Source organism: Corythoichthys intestinalis, chromosome 1, assembly GCF_030265065.1.
Source record: "Corythoichthys intestinalis isolate RoL2023-P3 chromosome 1, ASM3026506v1, whole genome shotgun sequence".
Taxonomy (NCBI): Eukaryota; Metazoa; Chordata; class Actinopteri; order Syngnathiformes; family Syngnathidae; genus Corythoichthys; species Corythoichthys intestinalis.
This window is the reverse complement of record NC_080395.1, coordinates 53,033,794-53,056,906: the sequence shown is the minus strand read 5'-3', so window position 1 is coordinate 53,056,906 and position 23,113 is coordinate 53,033,794. Positions and strand designations below refer to the sequence as shown.

The 23,113-nt window shown below is 40.0% G+C and overlaps 2 protein-coding genes across 2 annotated transcripts in view; one reads left to right on the top strand and one right to left on the bottom strand.

Moving 5' to 3' along the window:
- The first annotated feature begins 446 nt into the window (after positions 1 to 446).
- gas6 (growth arrest-specific 6) lies at positions 447 to 21,172 on the top strand. Its single transcript, XM_057843284.1, has 15 exons — positions 447 to 818; positions 2,099 to 2,259; positions 5,196 to 5,220; positions 5,307 to 5,369; positions 6,631 to 6,753; positions 12,271 to 12,390; positions 14,343 to 14,465; positions 15,076 to 15,197; positions 15,343 to 15,461; positions 17,524 to 17,713; positions 17,796 to 17,960; positions 18,027 to 18,195; positions 18,286 to 18,425; positions 18,508 to 18,703; positions 19,655 to 21,172. The coding sequence occupies exons 1-15, from the start codon at positions 740 to 742 to the stop codon at positions 19,804 to 19,806; spliced, it is 1,947 nt and encodes a 648-aa protein (XP_057699267.1). The 5' UTR covers positions 447 to 739; the 3' UTR covers positions 19,807 to 21,172.
- LOC130920238 (transmembrane protein 255B) overlaps positions 20,686 to 23,113 on the bottom strand; it is a 28,855-nt gene continuing 26,427 nt past the window's right edge. The window contains exon 9 of the mRNA XM_057843297.1: positions 20,686 to 21,827. Coding sequence (XP_057699280.1) covers positions 21,639 to 21,827 — 189 coding nt within the window. The 3' untranslated portion in view covers positions 20,686 to 21,638. The remainder of the gene's footprint in view (positions 21,828 to 23,113) is intronic.

Sequence of the window (23,113 nt, the reverse complement as noted above, 5' to 3'; positions counted from 1 at the left end):
CCCCTAATTTAGCTTATCAATTAATTAGGTTCATATTCGTAAGAAATGTAGCCCTGACCCCCGTTCACCCATTCTGTTTGGTTTTATTAATTTCCCATTCCTAGCATAAAGTGTACATGCAGGTTATGCTGTTATATCATCCCTACCAATGTTGAGTCCAAACCTACGCCCTTGTGTTAAGTATTTTTTAAATTAACAAAAAAAGTGCATATTAATAGTTCAACCTGATTCCATCTATATTACAAATATCCACGTAGTTAGGCTCATGTGGTGTAAAACTTCAAATGTTGTTGCCCAACCTCAAGTCCCGTTAGGGGCTTTAAAAAAGACAGATGATGGGAAAAAGTGCTCGTCTGCATCAAATAAAGTGATGCAGCTTCGCTCGCACCCCTGACAATAACTCGTTGCCACACACACACACACGCAAGTGCAAGGAGGAGGAGGAGAAGGAGGAGGAGGAGGAGAGGAGCCAGAGGACAAAAGTGCGGACCGCAATGGAGACGAGCTAACCGCAGCTCGTGGAGGACGACGGCGGCTTAGCACTGAGAGGCATGCGGGGGGAGCACGAAGCTTCTTGAGCCCCCAAACACATCTCGGCGATCATTTACAAGTACCTGAAGACCTGCTAACCTGGGGGTACATTCTTATATACAGCATTACAGCCGCAGGAGAGGACAAGGGTGAGACTATTCCTCAGAAAGAAGTTTACGGTGCTGGGCACGGACACGGCGGTTACACGATGCGTGTGAGCCGGACAAAGTGTCTCTCATTGGCCGCGCTGCTAATCCTGCTGGCCGCCTGCTGCTCCCCCAGCAGTAGTAAGTAAACATTCGCATGCTAGGTGGCACTTGCTAATGGCACGCCGCAGTGCTAAGTGTCCCAAAATATCTGTGTTGTGAAAACAAACGTGAGCGAACCCCCGCACGGTGGAACCTCGGACCACCGTGGAGGGGACACCTTCACTTTACCTGCCTTTTCTCAAATACGTGTGTTGTTGTCTTCTGCAGTGGTAGATTTTTCAAATATTTTGCTACTTCAGTGGATCTTTTTTTTTTTTTTTTTTAAAGTGTAGTTTATTTGATTTTTAAGGCAACTTTCAAATTGTACACTCGCATAAAAATCAAAACCCAGATATGTGCATTTAACTCTTTATAGGCAATTGACTTTTTTTGGTAATAGAAAAACATTGATTTATATATGAGCAGTTATTATTTGTTTTTAATCTATACGTAATATGATCAATGTATCAAAAGCTGATGAATTAAAAAAAAAAAAAAAATACAAATAAGAAGAGATACACTCCCAAAAACACTCTAAAGTTGACTTTAAAAAAAAAAAAAAATCAGTGTTTAGATCAGTGGTTCTTACCTTGCTAAAGGGACCGAACCCTACAAGTTTCACATGTGGATTTACCGAACCCTTCGGAATTAGATAATAAAGTTACTTTTGTCAAATTCCAAACCAATATATCTAAGCTAGCAAGCTAATAATTTAGCAAATTCCCATTAAAAATTCTCATTTTGACAGCATGTTTTATAAACAGGTCAAAATTTGAGACCACACTGCCCATTGGTCTGTTATATTCCCTCATATCAAGTGTGAGTCGACTTTCCACTGAGCAAACCAGTTCCTCCTCCCACAAGCTCGAGGACTAATAGTTAAAAGAAATGGATTAAGCCTGTAAATTGGGAGCAAACCAGATTTAATCAGTGTACGAAAATAGGGCTCTGGATTTCTTTACCTTCGCCGAACCCCTTAGACTTACTCTACGAACCCCTGGGGCTCGATCGAACCCAGGTTAAGAACCACTGGTTTAGATCATTGCTTGCTATTGACGTCCAAATAATTTGAAGCGGAAAGAATGGCTGCCAAGCTTATGTTTCAATGCCATTCATCAGCCCTCCCAGTCAAAATGGATTGGACGTCTCGCGCCATAAATGGCAGCCAATGAGTTCAATAAGTGCCCTATAAAGGGTTGAATATTTAAATCAAAGGAATACTTCAGGGAGTCTTTTCGACAACATTATCAGTATTTTTACTCAATACGCAGTCTAAGTACTTTTCCCTCCACTATGATCATTTTCAATGTTCTTTCCAGTCTCCCTGTCACAACAAAAGGCAAACCAGTTCCTAAGCAGACGCAGGAGAGCTAATCAAGTGTTTGAGGAAACCAAACAAGGACACTTGGAGAGGGAGTGTGTGGAAGAGAGGTGTTCCAAGGAGGAGGCCAGAGAAGTGTTTGAAAATGACCCCGAGACAGTGAGTCAACATCAAATTGTGGTTACAATTACAAATTGTTCAACATTTCTCCTGTCAGCTACTACTGTCTTCAAAACTCAATGAAAACAATACACTTTCTGGCCAGAACATAAGGTAGACTGGCCGTATAAGACATAATATAATAAAAGAAAAGATAACGTTAATATACTGTTTATTCATAATAGTGCCTGATTTTGACTCATAATGTCTGGAAAGGAATTGATAGCTGTACTGTATGACAGCAGTGTCAAAATGAATGTGCTGTCATGCCCACTGTAATTATAATAGTAACTCTTAAAATACACATTTGTTTTGGATTTTGTAGCTTTTCCTAATGTTTTGACTTGAAAGACTACTATTTACAGTGCACAAACTGAAATCATGACCCAAATCTTATTCTTTTGTTTGTTATTTAAGACTTCTGGCTTAAGTTGTGCTTGTTTTATAATGACTGATGACTCATAAGTCTGAGCTGCTGGTATTGATGCTTCCGTCAGTGCTGACAAGCATGATAATATTGGAATGGGATTTGATAGACATGTTTTTCTTGAGGAAAAGAATCTCTTTGGTTTCTATCGTGGTCATTGAGTCAGAATGACTAAATCGTGGTTTGGGCCATGCAGCATTTTAGAAAACACTGCAGTCCACACAATCCCTTTAGAAGTATGCATACAAACACGTAGTCATGAATGTTATTTTTCTCTTATCATCTCAGAGCGAAACAATTTCACAATTCCACTGAATGCATGCTTGCCTAAATTCTCTCCGTGGAATGTAGCAAAAGCATGTGCCACATTTGGTCCTTGACGTCCACACTCGCCCCCCTTAAATGCATGTCAACAAACCTAATAGGCAGCTTAATTTTCTAATTATAGAACAAATCTAGGTTGAGAAACGTGTTTCATTCTGCTCAGTCGTTCGCCCCTAATCTGCATACATTCCCTCCCACTCTACTGTATTTACTAACAAACACAATGTATCACGCTGCATTTGCTCAGGGTCAGTCACAGTGGATTAGTGTCCATGCTGCATTCATGAGTGTGCAGATCATCCTTTCCAGCCATGTACATAGGAATGAATACACATACACCCTCTAAATATTGGGAACTGGGTATGTTGTGCCATTATAGTAGGGCTGCAGCTATCGATTATTTTAGTAGTCGATAAATCTATCAACTAGTTAGTTCGAATAATCGAATTAGGAACGTTTAATGTGTTGCAGAATAAACTTAGGGAGATGTGAAACAAAGACTTGCTAAGATTGCACTTTCAAAAGAGCATTAAATACGAATACAAAATAAAATTCCCGAGTGTTTCTTCAAACTCTGCAGGATTTTACTTTCATTTGAAAATAAATTAAAATACCTGAGCTTTGTCTCAAACTGTATAAAGAATAAATTATTGAGGATCTAAGAACAACAAGAGAATTGGCTAACTTGCATAGCAAAAGTCCGCTACCTTAAGTGCTATAAAGTGCAAATTTTTTTTTGTTTTTTTTTTGGGCAATGCTCTTAACAAATCGCTCAAACACATATTCCAACAAAAACGGCTAAACATATCTATAAACTAAATTACGTATGCATAAAAAAGCATTAGTTCAAACAAAACCTTTTGTTGATCTTAACAGGGAGCAGCTGGATTCAGCCATGTTAAATAAGTTATGTCATATTCACTGTTTCCACTAGAGATCAGTGTATCCACCCAAATCAATAAAACTAAATGCAAACACTTTCAAAACAAACCACTATAATGCCACTCGAATTAAACGAATACTTGAAACAGCAAAATTTGATTCGAAGCCCTTTTTCTTTAGCACTAAATTATACGCAGATTAAAACCACAATGGTTGTGGGGAAAAAAAACATTTTATGAGAACAGCCACTTTCTTATGCTTATTCAGTGTTTTGTGTAATGTGTAGGTCATGTACTACGTGATACGCCCCCTATCGATTGTACTTACTCTATTTTTGAGAGGTGAACAACGCAAACAATGGCTCTGATATTATGTGTGACAAGGGCAAGACCTTGAAGCTGACCGTGTAAGGTTGATGACGTGTAGCTTGACAAAAGGTCACATTGCTGCTCCATCTCAAAGAATTTAAACGCCAACACGTACACTTGCTATTGAAACACATTAATTTGGGTTATGTTGTTTTCTGCGATGTCGGCACAAAGACTGCAGTGACATACAAAAGGGCATTAGTCATTCTGAACGAGACCGTGATGCTGCATTTTGCTCTGCTGCAGCTCTGACTCTGCAAAGATAGAAAAAGAGAGAGGTGATTCTGCCGAGTCGTTCTCTGACACACATATACGTGCACCTACAAACATGCAGGACATACCTTTTTTATCAGACATGAGAGGGATCAAAAGTGATAATATAATTGAACTTCCTTTTAAAAGTCGTAGAGTGAAGTGGCTGAATTGAATCTTGTCATCACGTTTCATTCATTTCACAGAACCTTTGATGTGTTTGATTTTTGCTGCAAAGTCTGATGACAGTACTTTTGACACCCTGACTGAGTCTCACCTGAATTTGTGTAAATCGGCAGATGTTTTTTGAAGCGGTACAGCAACAGCCAGGAGGCATTGACTCTACTGCTTCTTATCAGGAATGCAGAGAATTTTCAGAAGGCCTCTGGCAAGGGGTGGCAACCTTTGTGAGGCAAAAAGCAAGCTGGATCCTAAGTTATTGTATTTTCTTTTATGAAAAGTCACCGGAACATGACACTATTGTGTTTGCAAAGAGAGCTTTTTTTTGTAACTATTGGTTGATTAACATTTGTTAATGCATATACCAAATTTTCTGTGGATTTTCATAAAATCCTTACAGCTTTTGAAGTGTGAAATTGTTAACTTTATGAATGTATTCATATATAGTATTTATTTGTGATATATCTAAGATATGTTTTTCTTCATGTCTTCATCTCCTTTAGGACTACTTTTATCCCAAGTATTTGAGTAAGTCATATTTTGGCAACACTTCTCACAAACAAAGCCTGACTGATCCAATTTTTAATTCATTTTGCTTCTTCTCTCCTGCCCAGATTGTTTGGACAAATTTGGAGGTTCAGCAAAGAAAAAACCTGATCTGATCACATGCGTCCACAGTAGGTCTAATTTTTCTGTTTCTCAACGTAATTGTATTGGCATACGTTTTAATTTTTACTTAATCCCTCCTGATTTGGTGCCTTTACTGTGAATATTCTCACATCTTCAGCAGGGCACCTAGTTTTATTGGGAGCATCAGGGGCAGTGGGGCTGCACTGCAGTAGCGAACGCTGCAGTGCAAAATGTCACAAGCTAATTACAACTTAAAGTAGACCGCTTCCTGTATCTATTTGAGCCACCGATGCTTTATATGAGTAACATTGCAGCACTGATGTAGTGCAGTGATGCTGCATATCTGTGAAAGACATACGCTTCTTCCTTCGTCACACACTCAATGACTATTCAGGTGCTTCCTTCGTCAGAAGTGACGTGAGTAAAGCCCTACGTGACTGGGGTAAAAAAAAAAATCTGCTGCATCAGTATACAGCAGACCTTATTGAGCTTCAAGTGAAAGGGATGGTGGGCTGTGACTCAGCTGTTCTACTTGCATGCATTATGCTACTCCAAGATGACAGCTATTCTTTTCCTGTTTTTAATGTCAGCACATCAGCTGCCTCTCCAACCTTTATTAATCTTTGTTCTTGCTCCTCTGGCTTCTTTGCATGGTGGGCGGTAGATTCGGTATCACCTAAGATGTTCGCATTCCTCCGTTGACGGTAAAATGATGTCATGCATACTTTTTGGCTGGATATCGGCACGTTAGATATATTATCACAGTAAGAAACAGATCTTTGGCTCTGTTCTTATTCATCTTGCCGTGCACAGTGCACGAAACACTATGCAACTCAAGTTCAGTAGCTGCACACATCTGGTATTCGTACGTGTGTTATTATTATGTTGCAACTACTGCCAACAAGCAAGTCTAATTTTTCAAATTTGATGTCAAAACTGCTGATATAACTGCAATTCCACTGTTTAGAAACTGTGTGGGATTCATCCACTTGTACCAACATCTGTGTCTTCCTCCAGGCCTTCACACCCGCACTCTGATCTCAATCTGGCATGCACGGACTTGCACGGATTCCCCTGAAACCTAAACGAAACAAAGATTTTGATGAATATCGGAATAGAAACTGTAGCAACATGTTAATGTGTTCTTAAGAGCCAGAGGGCACATTTACTGGGAGGAATTGACCGGTAGAGCATTTAGCCAGCATGAATTATGCTGTTTATTTTCTGATATGCACAAATTTAGAAGATTTGTCCAGTGTCACTATAATATGAATTATGTTGCCTGATTTTTGTTTTCCTCACTACAAGACATTCCAGACCAATGCTCCCCTTCACCCTGTAACTCCAGAGGAACCGTGCGCTGCGAGGACAAAAAGGGTTCCTTCCTCTGTCACTGCTTCACAGGTTGGACCGGGGACTTTTGTGAGAAAGGTACTGTCTCAGCATTATGAGAAACTTGTTTATCTGGGACAGCAGTTTCTCATCTTAAGCACACTTAGAAATTCCCGCTGTATAGGTTATCTTTGTCTTCATGCACTGCCATTGACAGCTACAGTATACTAGGCATTGAATTTAGTATTTTAAAAAAAAGTTGAAAAATTAAATTACAAGCCCAGCTCCTTCTAACTTGGCGCCGATAGGCAAAAATAAGTCAGCGATTAATTGACGTGATGAATGAGCCTTTCGAAGAGGTGTAGCATAGTTTTTTTGCATTGAGTATACTGCTTATACTGTAACTCTGCTTGGCCTGTCACGATAAATTACCGGATATCGACTTATCGTCCATATCGGTCGTAAAACTTTCATTGGTCTATTGCTTTGAATGGCAGTGATTCTTAATTTATGAAATAACATTAAAGCCCTAATAACAATAGGTACCATCATTTTCGGACTATAAGCCGCTACTTTTATCCCCTCATTTTGAATCCTGCGGTTTATAGTCCAGTGCATCTTATTTGTTGATTTATTTGGGTTAATAGGTAAGACTTTATTTGACAGCAGCATCATTAGACTGCCTTAAGACCATCATAATTATGACATGACACTGTCATGGGCATTAATGAATGCTTATGACACATGTCATTAAGTTTCATCCGGCATATTTATTTTGTCACTAACTCCATTAATGTCCAGCTCGGATCTTTTACATCCATTCAAAAGTGAGATAATTTGCCAGGTGACACTTAATGGCATCTGTCATAAGCATTCATTACTGTCATAATGATGACTGTCTTATGACAGTCTTATGATACCGCTGTCAAATAAAGTGTTATTGTTACCGGTTAATATGGTTTGGTGTACAGTGATATGAAAAAGTATCTGAACCTTTAGGAATTTTTCACATTTCTGCATAAAAGCACCATCAAATGTGATTTGATCTTTGTTAAAATCACACAGATGTAAAAACAGTGTCTGCTTTAACAAAACCACTCAAACATTTATAGGTTTTCATATTTTAATGAGGATAGAATGCAAACAATGACAGAAGAGGGGAAAATATGTAGGTGAACCCTCTGCCAAGTGAGACTTAAAATAGCAATTGAAACCAATTTTTACCAAACAGTTTAAGTCAGGTGTGTGCCCTATCACTGATGAGTGGTTTAAAGCTGCCCTGCCTACTATAAAACACAAACCTGGTAATTGTCTTGATGAGAAAATTGTCTGATGTGCATCATGGCTCGGTCAAAAGAGCTATCTGAAGACTTGCGATCAAGGATTGTAAAATTTGTATAAAGCTGGGAAAGGATACAAAACCATCTCTTAAAGTCTGGATGTTCATCAATTGACAGAGAAGTTGTCTACAAATGGAGAGTTTGGCCCTGTTGCTTCTCTCCCAAGGAGTGGCCATCCACCAAAGATGACGCCAAGAGTTTGGCGCAGAATACTCAGAGAGATCAAAATGAACCCTACAGTGTCTGCTAAAGGCTTACAGAAATCACTGGCATAGTCCAATAGCTCTGTGCACACATCAACCATATTTAAAACTATGGCCAAGAATGGTGTTCATGGGAGGACTCCACAGAGGAAGCCACTGCTGTCTAAAAAAACATTGTTGCCCGTTTAATATTCGCAAAAAGGCACTCTGACATCCACAGAAGTTTTGGCAAAATATTCTGTTGACTGATTAAACCAAAGTTGAATTGTATTGGGGGTAACACATAACGTCATGTGTGGAGGAAAAATGGAACAGCTCACCAACATCAACACCCACGGTGAAGCATGGTGGAGGGAGCATCATGATTCGGGGCTGTTTTACTGCCTCAACAACAACTTGCAATCATTAATGGAAGAATAAATTCAAAAGTTCATCAGGATGTTTAGCAGGAAAATCCTAGGCTGTCTGTCAGAAAGTTGAAGCTAAAAAGTGGATGGATGCTGCAACAAAAAATGATCCATAACACTGAAGCAAATCAACTTCAGAATGGTTTCAGAAGAACAAAATACACGTTCTGGAGTGGCCAAGTCAAAGTCCAGACTTGAACCCCATTGAGATGCAGAGACATGGCCTAAAGACAGCGATTCATGCCAGACATCCCAGGAATCTGACTAAACTACAACAGTTTTGTAGAGAAGAATGGGCCAAGATTAGTCCTGATCGATGTGCCAGACTGATCTGCAGCTACAGGAAGTGTCCGGTTGAAGTTATTGCTGCCAAAAAAGGGGGGGGCACAAAATTTTAAATGTGATGGTTCACTTATTTATTTCCCCCCCTTCTGCCATTGTTTGGATACTAACCTCATTAAAATATGAAAAACTATAAATGTTTGGGTGGTTTTAGTTAAAGCAGACACTGTTTTTACATTTGTGTGATTTTGACAACGATCAGATCACATTTGGTGATTTTTATGGAGAAATGTGAGAACTTCGAAAAGGTTCAGATGCTTTTTCATACCGCTGTAAATATACCATAGTGCAGTGAGGACAGCAGAAGCTCATAGTCCGGTGCGGCTTATTTATGAACAAATGTCGTTTTCGTGTCAAATTTGGTGGGTGGCAGCTTAGTCAGGTGCCCCCAATAGTCCGAAAGTTGTGGTAAGTTGTTGATGTGTTTCTTCAGTTTCGGTGTTGTAAGTGGTAATATTCCTAGGTTACTGTGTGGTCATAGTAGGGATGCAACGATACAGTTTCTTCCACAGTGTCTTTAACACTTTAACACCTAAGCCTATTTTGGCCAGTCAGGGCTCAGTACGATTTTCGATACGAGGGACACGATTTTCAATTCGATTCAATACATTTAATTAAGTGTTAAAAAAAACAAGAAAAAAAAGTTATTTTGCAAACGAGCAAAAATAACCGCCATCATATAAACATGCATTATAGTCAGGGGTGCACATAAGTGGTCCGTATGCGCGCATGCGTACTGGACGTAGACAAAAGAGCTGGCCCTCAACGGCTTCCTTACGCTTTTGCGTACCGATGGCTGACCACTGTATTTGCGGCGGACACGGAAAAAATCACTTCTCAAAATGTCAAAGAGGCAGGCCCCACTGAGTAACGGCAATTATTTCCATGTTCCCCCCCCCCCCCCGTCAAAAGACAGACGGACGACAGAGACGTCACCGGAGCTACCGAAAAAAAGGACTTTTGCTGAAAAGTGGCTGCAGGAGGTACCATGGCTAGAAGCAAATTATGCTCGAACGGAAATGTGGTACAAAATTTGCTGTGAGAATTCCAATGTCGCTGATAAGAGCAGCACATTTTATGTAGTAGGGTCAAAGAATTTCAGCCATCCAAACTTTGAAAAGCACGAAAAAAAAAACAAGCATGTGGCAATTAAGCAAAGGGTCGATGTCAGACAGCACCCCACTCTCCCTATGGACAAGTGGCGGAATAAAGTTAATGAAGAACAGCGCCATGCACTGACAAACGTGTTTTTGCTCGCATTTCACAAAGCTAAACATGCACGTTCAATGAGCTCTTATGAGGAGGAGGGCATCCCACTTTTACAAAGGCTTGGAGTTAATGTGGTAGCCGCATAATGCCCTTTATTTTGAATTAGTGCTTTTATGTTTATTTCTTTACATTTCACTTCAAAGTAATGTGCCAGTTGATGTTAATCAAGCATTAATTGTTAAAATAATTAATTAAAGGTAATTGGCTCTAAGTAAAGCTTGTCATAATTTTATTGCAACAGGCGGGTCGGCTCTCAAGCTCAATGAGGACCAAGTCACATCTCCAGGTCCTCCTCTGAGAACCTGGGCAAAAAAAAATATGTGCACCCCTGATTATAGTGCATAATATTTATGTGCTTACTTCTTACTGATCTGAAGAAATTTTGTTTAGAAGGCTGAGGACAATCTTCACTGTTTGTAAAGTGAGGCGAGGGTACTGTTGATTGCTATTACTCTCTTAGCAGGTATGTTTACCACATTAGAAAAACATCCTATTCGTGGTCCGAGTTCATCTGTGTTACGTACTGAATTAATAATTATTTGCAGCATTATCTATAGTCACTGGTATGGATTGATTTGGCCTGGTTAACTTCCATTCAGTCATGGCGGTTTTTAATTCATCGATGTAGTATATGGCCTATGCGTCACATGATAACTCTTGGCTCACGCAGCCAATGGCATGGGATCTAACGTAGCACATCTAGGTTGCTTTTTGATGTTATCTAGTGTGTGCGCGCGAGTGTTGTCGGGCATTAAAACGCCACAGAAGTCACGTCTACTCATTACTGCACAACACCAGCATTTGACAATCGACTTTCATAAACAGGATGAGTTTGAAGTACAGCGCTCTTAATTTGCCACTCATAGTTCAACATGTAACCGTGAGTTAGCCCTCTGTGACCCACGGTCTTAACCTGTCTGTTGTCAAACCGAGGTTATGCGTTGCAGTCAAGTCGGCAATGACATATTGGCGGTCTTTGTTCTTTGTATCCGGAAAGACAATCTTTACTCAATATGTACAGTATGAGTGGGGATAGCATATCGGCTCACCCAAAATGCTGCCAAAACAGCTGATCTGTACGATTTTGAAGCTGGCAAGCCGCCTCCTTAAGTTACTGTCTTTCCTCACGAGCAATGATCCTCGTGCGCCACAGCTCCAACCCTTCATGCAGTTTGGGGGAGGAGGGGGGCTGCTAGCGGCAGAGTTTGTTTTTTAGCGAGCGAGACGAAAAAAATTAATTCGGAAAATACATTTTGGGAGATTTTCATTTGGATCAAATGTTTTATCGTATTGAATCGAAGAGGGCGTATCAAACGGTTCAATATAAAACCGAGTATTGTTGCATCCTTAGGTCATAGTATAAATAGTTAATAGTAGATCTGATTTGTCTATCAATGGCAGCCAATGAGGTAATGATAAACATCAAAGCTGATGCTGTTGATTGTAAAAGCTGTACATAGATAATAGCCATTATCTTGGCAGGGGTGCCAATAATTCAGTTAGGAAAACAAACAAGCAAACTTTGATTTAGTCAATTACATGAATATTATGTTTGGTTGCAGTGGCCGTTTTTTATTGTGTACTTTTACAAGGTCGACATTAATTCCTGCAATTTTCAGAGGTCAATATGGTGTAAGAGATATGAGGGGAAGGATGCTGTCTCCCTGAGTATGCTGAGTGTTAAGGCTTCCACTTTAAGATGTGGAAATAAAAGATAAAATGTCAGAGCACAAACTGGAAAGTGTGCCCAGTGTGAGGTTGCGGGGAATATGCTTCACAGTCACTCAATTCACACTTTTCCACCGTGACTCATTTTACCACCTTACCGAGAGTGGAAATCAAGGAAGATTCTGTCTACTTGAGTCTTTTCCACTGGAGAGCACTGTGTCCCAAACACTAAAATAATATTTAATACTTGCTGAGCATTGAGAAATGCAACATTTGATCATGTGAACACGTGTTACTTGCAGAGGCGAGCAAAAGTAATTTGCGCTATTTCTGCTTTGTTCACATGGCCTGTTCTTCATCACTGCCCACCGTATCGGCTTCTGGCAGATGTTGACGAGTGCGCCAAGAATAATGGAGGATGCGACCATGACTGCAGCAACACAATGGGGAGTTACCATTGCACCTGTCACCCAGGTTACATGTTGCGAGGACACCACATGTGCGTTGGTGAGCAATAAGACAAACATATGACATGTGTTCAACCTGAGATTGTTTTGTTATTAACCCTTTTATGCACGAATTTTCTTTTTTTTTTTTTTTTTTTAAACAGGGCACTCATTTAACTCAATGGCTGCCATTGATGGGGCTAGCTGTCCAATCCATTTTGACTGGGAGAAGCGAATGATTCATTCATTCGCCTATCCTAGTCAAAATGGAATGGACGGCTGGGAGGAGTGAATGATTCATTCATTCGTCTATCCTAGTCAAAATGGAATGGACGGCTAGCCCCGTCAATGGGACTGAAACATTAGCATACACAGCCATTTTTCCCGGTTTAAATAAATTAGACATCTATCACAGTCATGCATGAGTAACTGTAATTTTCTGACTATAAGCCACTACTTTTTCCCTCATTTTGAATCCTACGACTTATAGTCCAGCGCTTGCCTGGCACGGCCAGACTGTTCTCCCTGTATTTTTCAAACACTGTGAGAATAGTCTGGGACCCAGCCCATTAACGGCCTCTCGAGCAAGCACAAAATCAACAGTCCAATCAGATTCGTTTATTTGCGTGACGTGTTTTTAACGAGTAACGTCACTCTTCCGCGTCGGAAGTTGTCTCCACAACAACACAGATGGCGAACAGGAGAGCCGAAAATATGTTCCAATCCACAGTAAAATCAGTTTTAAATGACCAAAAACACATCGACACAAGTCATTGACAACAGTCTGTCTCACGCTAGCCATGTTGAATAAACTCCGCTCTCCTCGTATGTCTACTTCCGCGCCCTCGTCGCTGTACTAACGTCACGTCCGCCCGTTGCTGATTGATCCACTCCGCTGTTTGTTTGCTATGGCTTGCTCCACCCTGGAAATTTTATCCGCTGAATGGTGGCCAGACTCAATAGCTGGAACAGCGGTGAGTCTGGTGTACCAGGCTAGTCCAGCGCGGCTTATTTGTTGATTTATTTGGGGTAATAGCTAACATTTTATTTGACAGCGGCGTTATAAGACTGTCATTATTATGACATGACAATATCATCATGACATGACAGTGTCATTTGGCAAATTATGTCACTAACTCCATTTATGTCCAGCTCGGATCTTCTACATCCATTCTAAAGTGAGATAATTTGCCGGATGACACAAAATTATGTCTGTCATGAGCATTCATTAATGCTCATGGCAGTATCATGTCATAATTTTGATAATCTGATGACAGTTTTATGGCGCCACTGTCAAATAAAATAGGTAGCAATTAATGAAACAACTAGAACAGTAAGTGAAGAAATAATTAGCACAGAACATGAATTTTGATTGTTATTTATATCTGTAGCGCTGCAGTGCATGATAGGAGGCATGTTGGACGACAACTGTGTTGACAGCAGGTGGCAGCAGAGGTTGTTTGTCTCCCCCAAGAGAACAGTGATGGCCAAATGAAGCTTCTTGAAGCAATGAAGCTTTTCAGCCAATTGGTTCAAAGTTTCATGATGGTTGATTTGGTCATTATGACAGTCGTATGATGCTGCTGTCAAATAGTGCCACCGGTTAATATCCTTTTGTGTAAATATTCCATAATACAGTGAGGATAGCTGCTGCTTATAATCCAGTGCAGCTTGTCTCTGAATAAAGGGCATTTTCGTGTAAAATTTGGTGGGTGGCGGCTTATATTCAGGTGCGCCTTATAGTGTGGAAAATTACGGTAAATACTATGGTGGGGGTGGGCTCATTGCTCTAGTGTTACTTGGAGCCGTAACCAGTGTGTATTTAAGTTTGTAATTTGATTAACAATAACAATGAAATAATAAGTTTTTTAAAATGACTAAAAATAGTCACTTGCTACAAAGGGTTAAAGGTCTTAAATGGTTTTGAATAGCTGTCCACTGTATTGACCACTATTACTTGTTTCTGCGACTGACTGTAAGTTATCTAACGGTCTACATGTGTCCCTTTTCAAGACGTAAACGAGTGCAATGACATTGGCGTGTGCGGAACAGCCATCTGTGAGAATAACCAAGGAGGCTACGAATGTCTGTGCGATTCTGGCTACATGTTCGACAATGAGAGCAAGAGCTGTGTGGGTAAGTGTAACCAACACACACGAATTTAATGAGTCCTGCTGGAGAAGCGGCTTCAGTGTCAGCAGGTGCTGATGCAGCTGTGTTGTGAGGTCAGCAAAGGAATGTGAGGCGATTGCAAGAAATTAACTTTTTAAGTAGGTAATAGGTTGTCATCAACTGTCCTTTCACATACATTTTAGTTGATAAAATATAACACTTTTTATCAGTTGTGCTTTCTGTTTGACGAGGCAGTAAAGTAAAAGAAGCAGTACGCTCATTTTTTCATATGTGAACCCCAAAGCATTTTACTTTTTTGTGTTGGAAATAGAACTAACGAACACAGTGTCTCTCCTCTGAGAATGAGAGTGTTTTAGTTGTTTTATAGCCAGATTATCCATGGCCTTGTAAGGTTATTCATGTGGGGTTGGACGATAATGGCTTGGTTCACGTCAAATCCCACTTGTCTCAAGTGTTTACATTCCTCTCTATCCTGACAGGAAGCCAGTTCCGATGTTTTTTGTTGTTTTTTGAGTTCATTTTAAATTGAGTCCGTAGCTTTACTAACGTGCAAGTGTCCGTGCATCAGTCATCATTTGCAGCTCTCCTCTCCCCTTTCGTTATCGCCTCCCAGATGTGGACGAGTGTGAGAAAAGTGTCTGTGCAGAGGAGTGCCAGAACACTCTGGGGAGTTTCCGCTGTTTGTGTGACGGCCGTCAGGGCATGAAGCTTGAACAAGATCTTAGGAGCTGTAAGGTGAAATACAAATAATCAGCCTTTAGATTTGTGCTCATTGACTTATTTGACTTTGAAAGTCTTTTCTCTTGAAACGCAACAATGGTGCATGTTCTATCTTGTCTAAAGCTGGCATGAGTTACAAGGTCGTTTTTTTTCCCTTCAGGCTATAACTCCCTGTATCACACCAGCTCTAAAAAGGAACTCTCGGTCTCTCTATCTGGGCCGCATGTTCAGTGGCTTGCCGGTGATGAGGCTGCGCTTCCGTCGAAGGATCAACACTGGGTGAGTAAGTGTTTGAAAAGAAAGTGCCTTTTCCTTTGGCCTCCTCCACATTTAACCCTTTCATGTACAATTCATGATTTTTTTTTCAACTCTTGCAAGGCACTCATTTAATTAATTGGCTGACATTGACGGCATTAGATGTCCAATCCATTTTGACTGGGAGGGGCGAGTGTTTCATCTGCCCCTTCAACTTTATAGTGTGACTTGGGGTTGTAACAAGTGTGTATTTCTGTTTTAGCTTAATTTAGTTTTTAATAAAATTGTATTAATTTCTATATTTATGATTCATTCATCTTCCGAGCCACTTATCCTCACAAGGGTTGCGGGGGTTCTGGAGCCTATCCCGGCTAACTATGGGCAGTAGACGAGTTACACCCTGAATCAGTTGCCTGCTAATCGCAGTTATTTATCATTATAAAAAAATATATATTATTGATCAATAATTTTAAAAAATATATACCCCATTTTTCAGGCTATAAGTCGCACCTGAATACAAGTCGCACACAGAGGAAAAGAACATATAAGTCACACTGAAGTATCAGTCACATTTTGGGTTGGCAATTTTTAAGTTAATTAGAAACCAAAAACAAACATTGTACAATTAAAGTAATAATTGTAAAATTAAGACATAAGGTACTTTTCACGTAACATAATACGTTTTCAGATAATTGTAGTCTAAATAACAAATCTCGCTGCTGTCAGAGTGGAAAAAAAAACATTAGTTACTCCTGAGCAGTGTTGTTAATCTTACTTTAAAAAAGTAATTAGTTACAGTTACAAATTACTTCTCCCAGAAAGTGAGTCAGTAACTCAGTTACCTCAACGTAAGAGTCATTAGTTACTCAGCAAAGTAACTGACGTCACTTTTCATGTTCTACACGTTATTACATGATCTATTCTATAACGTCTTTCAGATCAAATATGTTTATATTAATTGATTGAATTGAACTGTATTTTTCATTTAAAAAAAAACATAAGTCACCCCTTTTTACATTTTTTAACATTTCACCTATATAAAACTGTAATGGTATATAGACTTTCAAATGCTGTGAGAAGAAAGCCTTTTTGTTTTTCCTGTTGTACTGAACCCGCACCAAACCGTGAATCCCGTACCGAGGTACGTACTGAACCGTGACTTGTGTGAACAGTCTTCCCTCTCCTTTCTTTGATCTAGTTTTATTTTTTTTTAAATCACGCAAGGTCTATGTATACGTCATTCAAGAAAAGTTAAGGCAAGTGACTTTTTTGGTAATAAAAAACAAAAACAAATTTTTATTATATTGTAGCATCTACAAGGACAAAGCCCACTTGGGGATGATAATGCATACTGAACAGGAAAACAGTCCATTATTTTCTGTTAATTGTACTCACATGAACGCCACGAACTGTATGTACTTAAAAAAAAAACTTGCCCGAGAGTTTAAGATGACGTTCAACACGCTAAATGCTAATGCTAGTGAGAACGCGAATGCTATGCTAACGTTCCGGGCAACCTAGCATCGCGTTTGCAACGGCGTCACAACCCCCTTCCCTCCTCCCCTCGCCCGCTCTGCTCTCTCCGCGTCTCTCAGACATCTCTCGTCATTCAACCAAATTGTAGTAACTCACGCCTTCACATCCTCATTAACAGTAACGGCGTTGCAAAGATGGGAAAACTAATTAATTAGATTACTCACTACTGACAAAAATAACGCCTTCAGTAACGCCGTTGTTCTCTAACACCGTTATTAACAATACTGCTCCTGAGTATAAGTCACAGTACAAGCCAAACTCTAACCCATAAAATCCGGTTTTAATATGTTGTTTTTTAAATTACCAAAAATAGTGCAATATAAACGGGATAAAGGTCTTAGTTTCATCTTTTGAATAGCTGTCCACTGTAGTGACCATTGTTCCTGAAAGGGTTATAGAATAAGAAAAATCTTTTGCCATGTTTACTCTACTGACATCATGGAGAATATTCTCTATGTAGATACAGCACTTACATATAAGGCTTCGGCATTATCAAGAGATTCAAATTAGATTTTTGTGGTCTTGCTCAAACTCCTTACCCTCGCTGTAGTTTTTCCTCAGAGTTTGATTTCCGCACCTACGACTCTGAGGGGGTGATCTTCTTTGCCGGAGGCCACCTGAACAGCTCCTGGATTGTGCTTGCCATTCATCATGGAAAACTGGAATTGCAGTTGAAGTATGGTACAGTCAGCCGAGTTACCAGCAGCGGACCTGTTGTCAATGACGGCCAGTGGAGGAAGGTGGGTGCAATATGCTACCAGACTCGTCTGCCATGCTGGTCTGTTGCAGTTGGAATTACTTACTTTACCGTTTTCTAACCAGATTTCAGTAGAGGAGCAGGGACGGAGTCTCGTTATTAAGATTGACAGAGAGGCGGTCATGAAGATCGCTGTAAACGGTGACCTCTTCACACTGAAGAAGGACATGCATGAGCTCAACCTCACCGTGGGAGGAATCCCCTTTAAGGAGGCCAGCCTCGTCAGCAAGGTCTTTCTTCTAGCGTTTCTTTAGAAGGCTTTGCCTGGTCATCTCCAGCTGTGCTGTGGTTTTTAGGTTAACCCTCGTCTGGATGGCTGTATGAAGGAGTGGCGCTGGATGACTGGAGAAGACAGGTCGATGCAAGAAAGCATCATGACCAACGAGAACATTCAGTGTTTCAGCACCGAGAACCCGGGAGCGTATTACCCCGGCACAGGATTTGCTTTCTTCAACCTCACTTATGGTGCGCAGTGTGTTCGTGCGTGGTGAGTGCAAGCTCAGTAGATCTTTCCATTTTTTCATCTAACAGGGCTTCCTTCTTGTCCATGTTTAGAGTCACAGAACCTGAGTATCCAATTAACCCTTTATCCAACTACTGCTATCGGGGTGCTTTTTGCTCTCGTTCACGAAGACACTGTGCCCCTTTCCATTGCTCTAGCTGACTATCACCCTGGCACTGATGAGTGGAGAGATGTAAGTACATCTAAATTTAACACTAAACATGTTTTTAATGTTTTATTCAGGTTTTTAATCAGAGAATAAACTCTATTTTTAGTTTGTTTTGGTAACAGCAGGTGGCGTGGTCATTGCCAGCTCACCAGCGCCGCTCTGTGATGGTGAGAGTCATGAAATCGAGGTGAAGATCTCAGGCAACCACACCCAGCTCTTTGTCGACGGAGAGCCTGGACGTAGTGAAGATGCAGAGGTTGATCTTCTTTCGCCGTCCAGCACCTTCATTGGAGGCCTCCCCGGTGAGTACAAAATAAACGAGGATCCATTTATAGGTGTTTCGTAATATTGTATTTGAATATACAGTGGTATGAAAAGGTATCTGAACCTTTTGGAATTTCCCACATTTTTGCATAAAATCACCATCAAATGTGATCTGATCTTTGGCAAAGTCACAGATGAAATGAGTCTGCTTTAACTGAAACCACCCAAACATTTATAGGTTTTCTTTTTTTTTTTTTATGAGGATGGCATGCAAACAATCACAGAAGGGGGAAAATAAGTAAGTGAACCCTCCGCCTAAGGAGCTATAAAGAGCAATTGAAACCAATTTTTACCAAACATTTTTAGTCAAGTGTGTGCCCAATCACTGATGAGTGGTTTAAAGCTGCCCTACCCACTATAAAACACACACCAGGTAAGAAATGTCTTGAAGCATTGTCTGATGTGCCTCATGGCTCGGTCAAAAGAGTTGCCTGAAGACCTGCAATTAAGGGTTGTTGATTTGTATAAAGCTGGGAAAGGATGCAAAACCATCTCTAAAAGTCTGGATGTTCATCAATCGACAGACAGAGAAGTTGTCTACAAATGGAGAGAGTGCCACAAAATATTAAATGTGATGGTTCACTATTATTTTTTCCCCTTCTGTCATTGTTTTCATACTATCCTCATCAAAACTTATAAATGTTTAGGTGGTTTTAGTTAAAGGAGACAGTTTTTTCATCTGTGTGATTTTGACAAAGATCAGATCACATTTGATGAGTTTATGCACAAATGTGAGAAATTCCAAAAGGTTCAGATACTTTTTCATACCACTATAGATATTAAAACAAACTGACATCACATAGGACATAAGCCAAGTTATAAAAAATAAATCATACCTATAAACTCTTATTGAAGGTGTTTTTCAAAAAGTGCTTGTGAATGACAGACTTTGACAAGAACATTGATGATTCTCTCACACTTTCTCCCAGATGTTCCTCTGGTCTCCACACTGGTATCGGCACCCTACAGTGGCTGTATGAAGGTTGCAGTTAACGGACAAATTTTGGACCTGGACCAGGCAATCCACAAACACAACGACATCCGCTCCCATTCCTGCCCCCTGCTGGATTCTAACCAGTGAGCCTGCACGGCGCTCTGTCAAAGAAAATCCAGAAGCGGGGGACATCGTTTCCATAATATTTATAAGACCAAGCCTTCAGGAGTGAGGAGACCTATCTGATTGAAATGTCATCTAAAGCTCATGTTATGGTCCAACTGGGGCTAAAGACACACTGTCCTTTTGTCATGACTGTGACAATGGTGCTTGCTGCTCAGAGGCACTAGCAAAGACTTTTGCAGATTCATTGGTCAAGTCATTGGTTGGAATTTTTCATCTACCATTTGACAACCAAAGGCAGGGTTAATTACTTGTACTAGTAGTCCTGTTTTGCTTAGTTCAATGTTAACAGCAAGTCAAATCATTGTTTTGTCCAACCTGCCTCATATTTTTACCCTCCCTCCATCAAATCCTTTTGTTTATTCAAGAAAACCTTTGCACATGGTTGCAGGTAGATGTGGTATGCAACATAAAGCCTTATGCATGAGCTCATCTCCACCTGCACCAAATCTACCTGCAACCCTGAAAAAATATATATACCTTGTGCCTACTCGAGCGCTCTAAAAACAGGTTAATTGTGTCACAGCCGCAACATCCGATCACTGAACGACAGAAATGGCAAAAACATGGACTTTGCATCGCTGACATTTCTGCTTGTGCACAAAGGCATCAAAATCTTGCTGGTTCATTACCACATTACTGATAAAATCACTATATATTTCATTTACAAAGATTCATCACAGAAACCCAAGAGGAGAGTGATTCCGTAATAGAGAAAGAGCACTGTATCCAAAGTACCATAAAAGCTACTGTGAGGAAAACAAGTGCGCTGTAGTATACTGAGTGTGTAAATAATTTGACTGTACAATACCTTTAAGTCACTTTACAATAGACTCACTGAGATTTTCTTTACATCAAAGTTACACTTACATTCTTCGTACAAAATAAGATACAGCTGTGATTCTCCCAAAAATATGGGATTAAGAGCAATAGAAGCATAATCAGAATTTGACAGGATTATTGTTTAATTCTTAATTTCGTAGGTGCTAAACAAACCAAAATACAGTAGAAAAAAACAAAGAATGTGAAAATGAGGAGCATTTTTTTTCAAAGGGCTCCAAGTGTTATTTTAACTTCACACTGGTGTTCCATGTCCTATGTTCCTGTGAATGACTGCGAGGATACCACTTTTTTTTTTTTTTTTTTTCAAATTTGTGCTTTTTCCCCCCCATTTGAATGTATTGTATATTACAATCTAGATTTTTTTCTTTTTAGCAGCTCAGTGTACAATGTTACAATTAAAGTTTTAATCTCCCAGGGTGAAAACTGTATTTAAATGGAAAATAAACAATTCTATGACAGTCAGTGATTAAATTGTATTTTCCAAACACTACATTGTGATTATGCTATTAGCGAAGCGTGTGATGTGATGATTACACATGATTACGACCACTGGTAATAACTACAGCTTCACCTACGTACTAGTTCTATGAGTAACACTTTCCTTCTTACTTTGACATCATTACAACTGCACAATCATTAAATTGCAATATAGCAGCCACATTGTGGTTTAGTCTCAAATTCCTGTCAAAAGAAAGCCCTTATTTGTAGTGCATTTGTTGAGACAACACACAGGAACACCTGCGAAGACACTGAAAAAACATGTCAATTGATATACTTTAGTAATGCTGGAGGCCTATTCAATAGACATTAACTAAGTTCACTATTTATATAAACTGATATCTTTCTCATTTCTAGGAGCAGAGGAGCTCAGTGATTTCTCCGGCTATATGGCCTTCTATCAAACGTTTAAGTTCAGAGGAACAAATATGAGACTCAAATGCTATGCTTTTGGGTCAGTATGCATAAGGTGGAGGTTTTTCAAAGGAGCTATGTGATGATCCATAGAGGACAGGCGCATTGGGCGTAAGCATGAAGCTGCCTCCAGGTTCCTGGTTGCCCCCCTGTTGTGGCATCTGGGTGGCGCCTTGTGAGGGTGGCTGACTTTGGGTTTCTTCAGAACACCCTTCAGGGATCATTTGCGGCTGTGGAATTGTAGGCTAAATGTTATTAGGACACCCAAATATCAGGCTATACTGTTAAACACACTTTTTCCCCATAGTTCAGCAGGTCCTGTGTCTTAACTTTATATAAACTTAGAGTGGTATGAAAAAGTATCTGAACCTTTTGGAATTTCCCCACATTTCTGCATAAAATCACCAAATGTGATCTGATCTTTGTCAAAATTACACAGATGAAAATACAGTGTCTGCTTTAAATAAAACCACCAAAACATTGATTTTTATTTTTTAATTTTAATGAGGATAGCATTTAAACAATGACAAAAGGGGGGGGAAAATAAGTAAGTGAGCCCTCTGCCTAAGGAGATTGAAAGAGCAATTGAAACCAATTTTTACCAAACATTTCAGGTGTGTGCCCAATCACTGATGAGCGGTTTAAAGCTGCCCCGCCCACTATAAAACACACCTGGTATGAATTGTCTAGATGAGAAGCATTGTCTGATGTGCATCATGGCTCAGTCAAAAGAGCTGTCTGAAGACATGGGGTCAAAGATTGTTGATTTGTATAAAGCTGGGAAAGGATACAAAACCCCCTCTAAAAGTCTGGATGTTTATCAATCGGCAGTCAGAGAAGTTGTCTACAAATGGAGGGAGTTTAGCACTGTTGCTTCTCTCCCAAAGGGTGTCTGTCCACCAAAGATGGCGCCAAGAGTTCAGCGCAGAATACTTAGAGGTAAAAAAAGAACCCTAGAGTGTCTGCTAAAGACTTACAGAAATCACTGTCACAGTCATATATCTCTGAGCACACAAACTGTATGTAAAACTATTGTCAAGAATAGTGTTAATGGGAAGACTCCACGAAGGAAGCCACTGCTGTCTTAAAAAAAAAAAAAAAAAAAAAAAAAAAAACATTGTTGCTCGTTTAATGTTCGTAAAAAGGCACTTGGACGCTCCACAGAAGTTTTCGCAAAATATTTTGTGGACCGAGGAATTGTGTGGGTGTAACACACAACATCATGTGACGAGGAAAAATGGACCAGCTCACCAACATCAACACCTCATCCTCACCGTGAAGCATGGTGGAGGGAGCATCATGATTTGGGGCTGTTTTGCTGCCTTAAGGCCTGGACAACTTGCAATCATTAATGGAATAATAAATCCAAACGTTTATCAGGATGTTTTGCCGAAAAACCTGAGGCCATCTGTCAGACAGTTGAAGCTAAAAATTTGATGGATGCAACAAGAAAATCATCCAAAACACAAAAGTAAATCAACTTCAGAGTAGTTTCAGAAGGAAAAAAACACTTTCT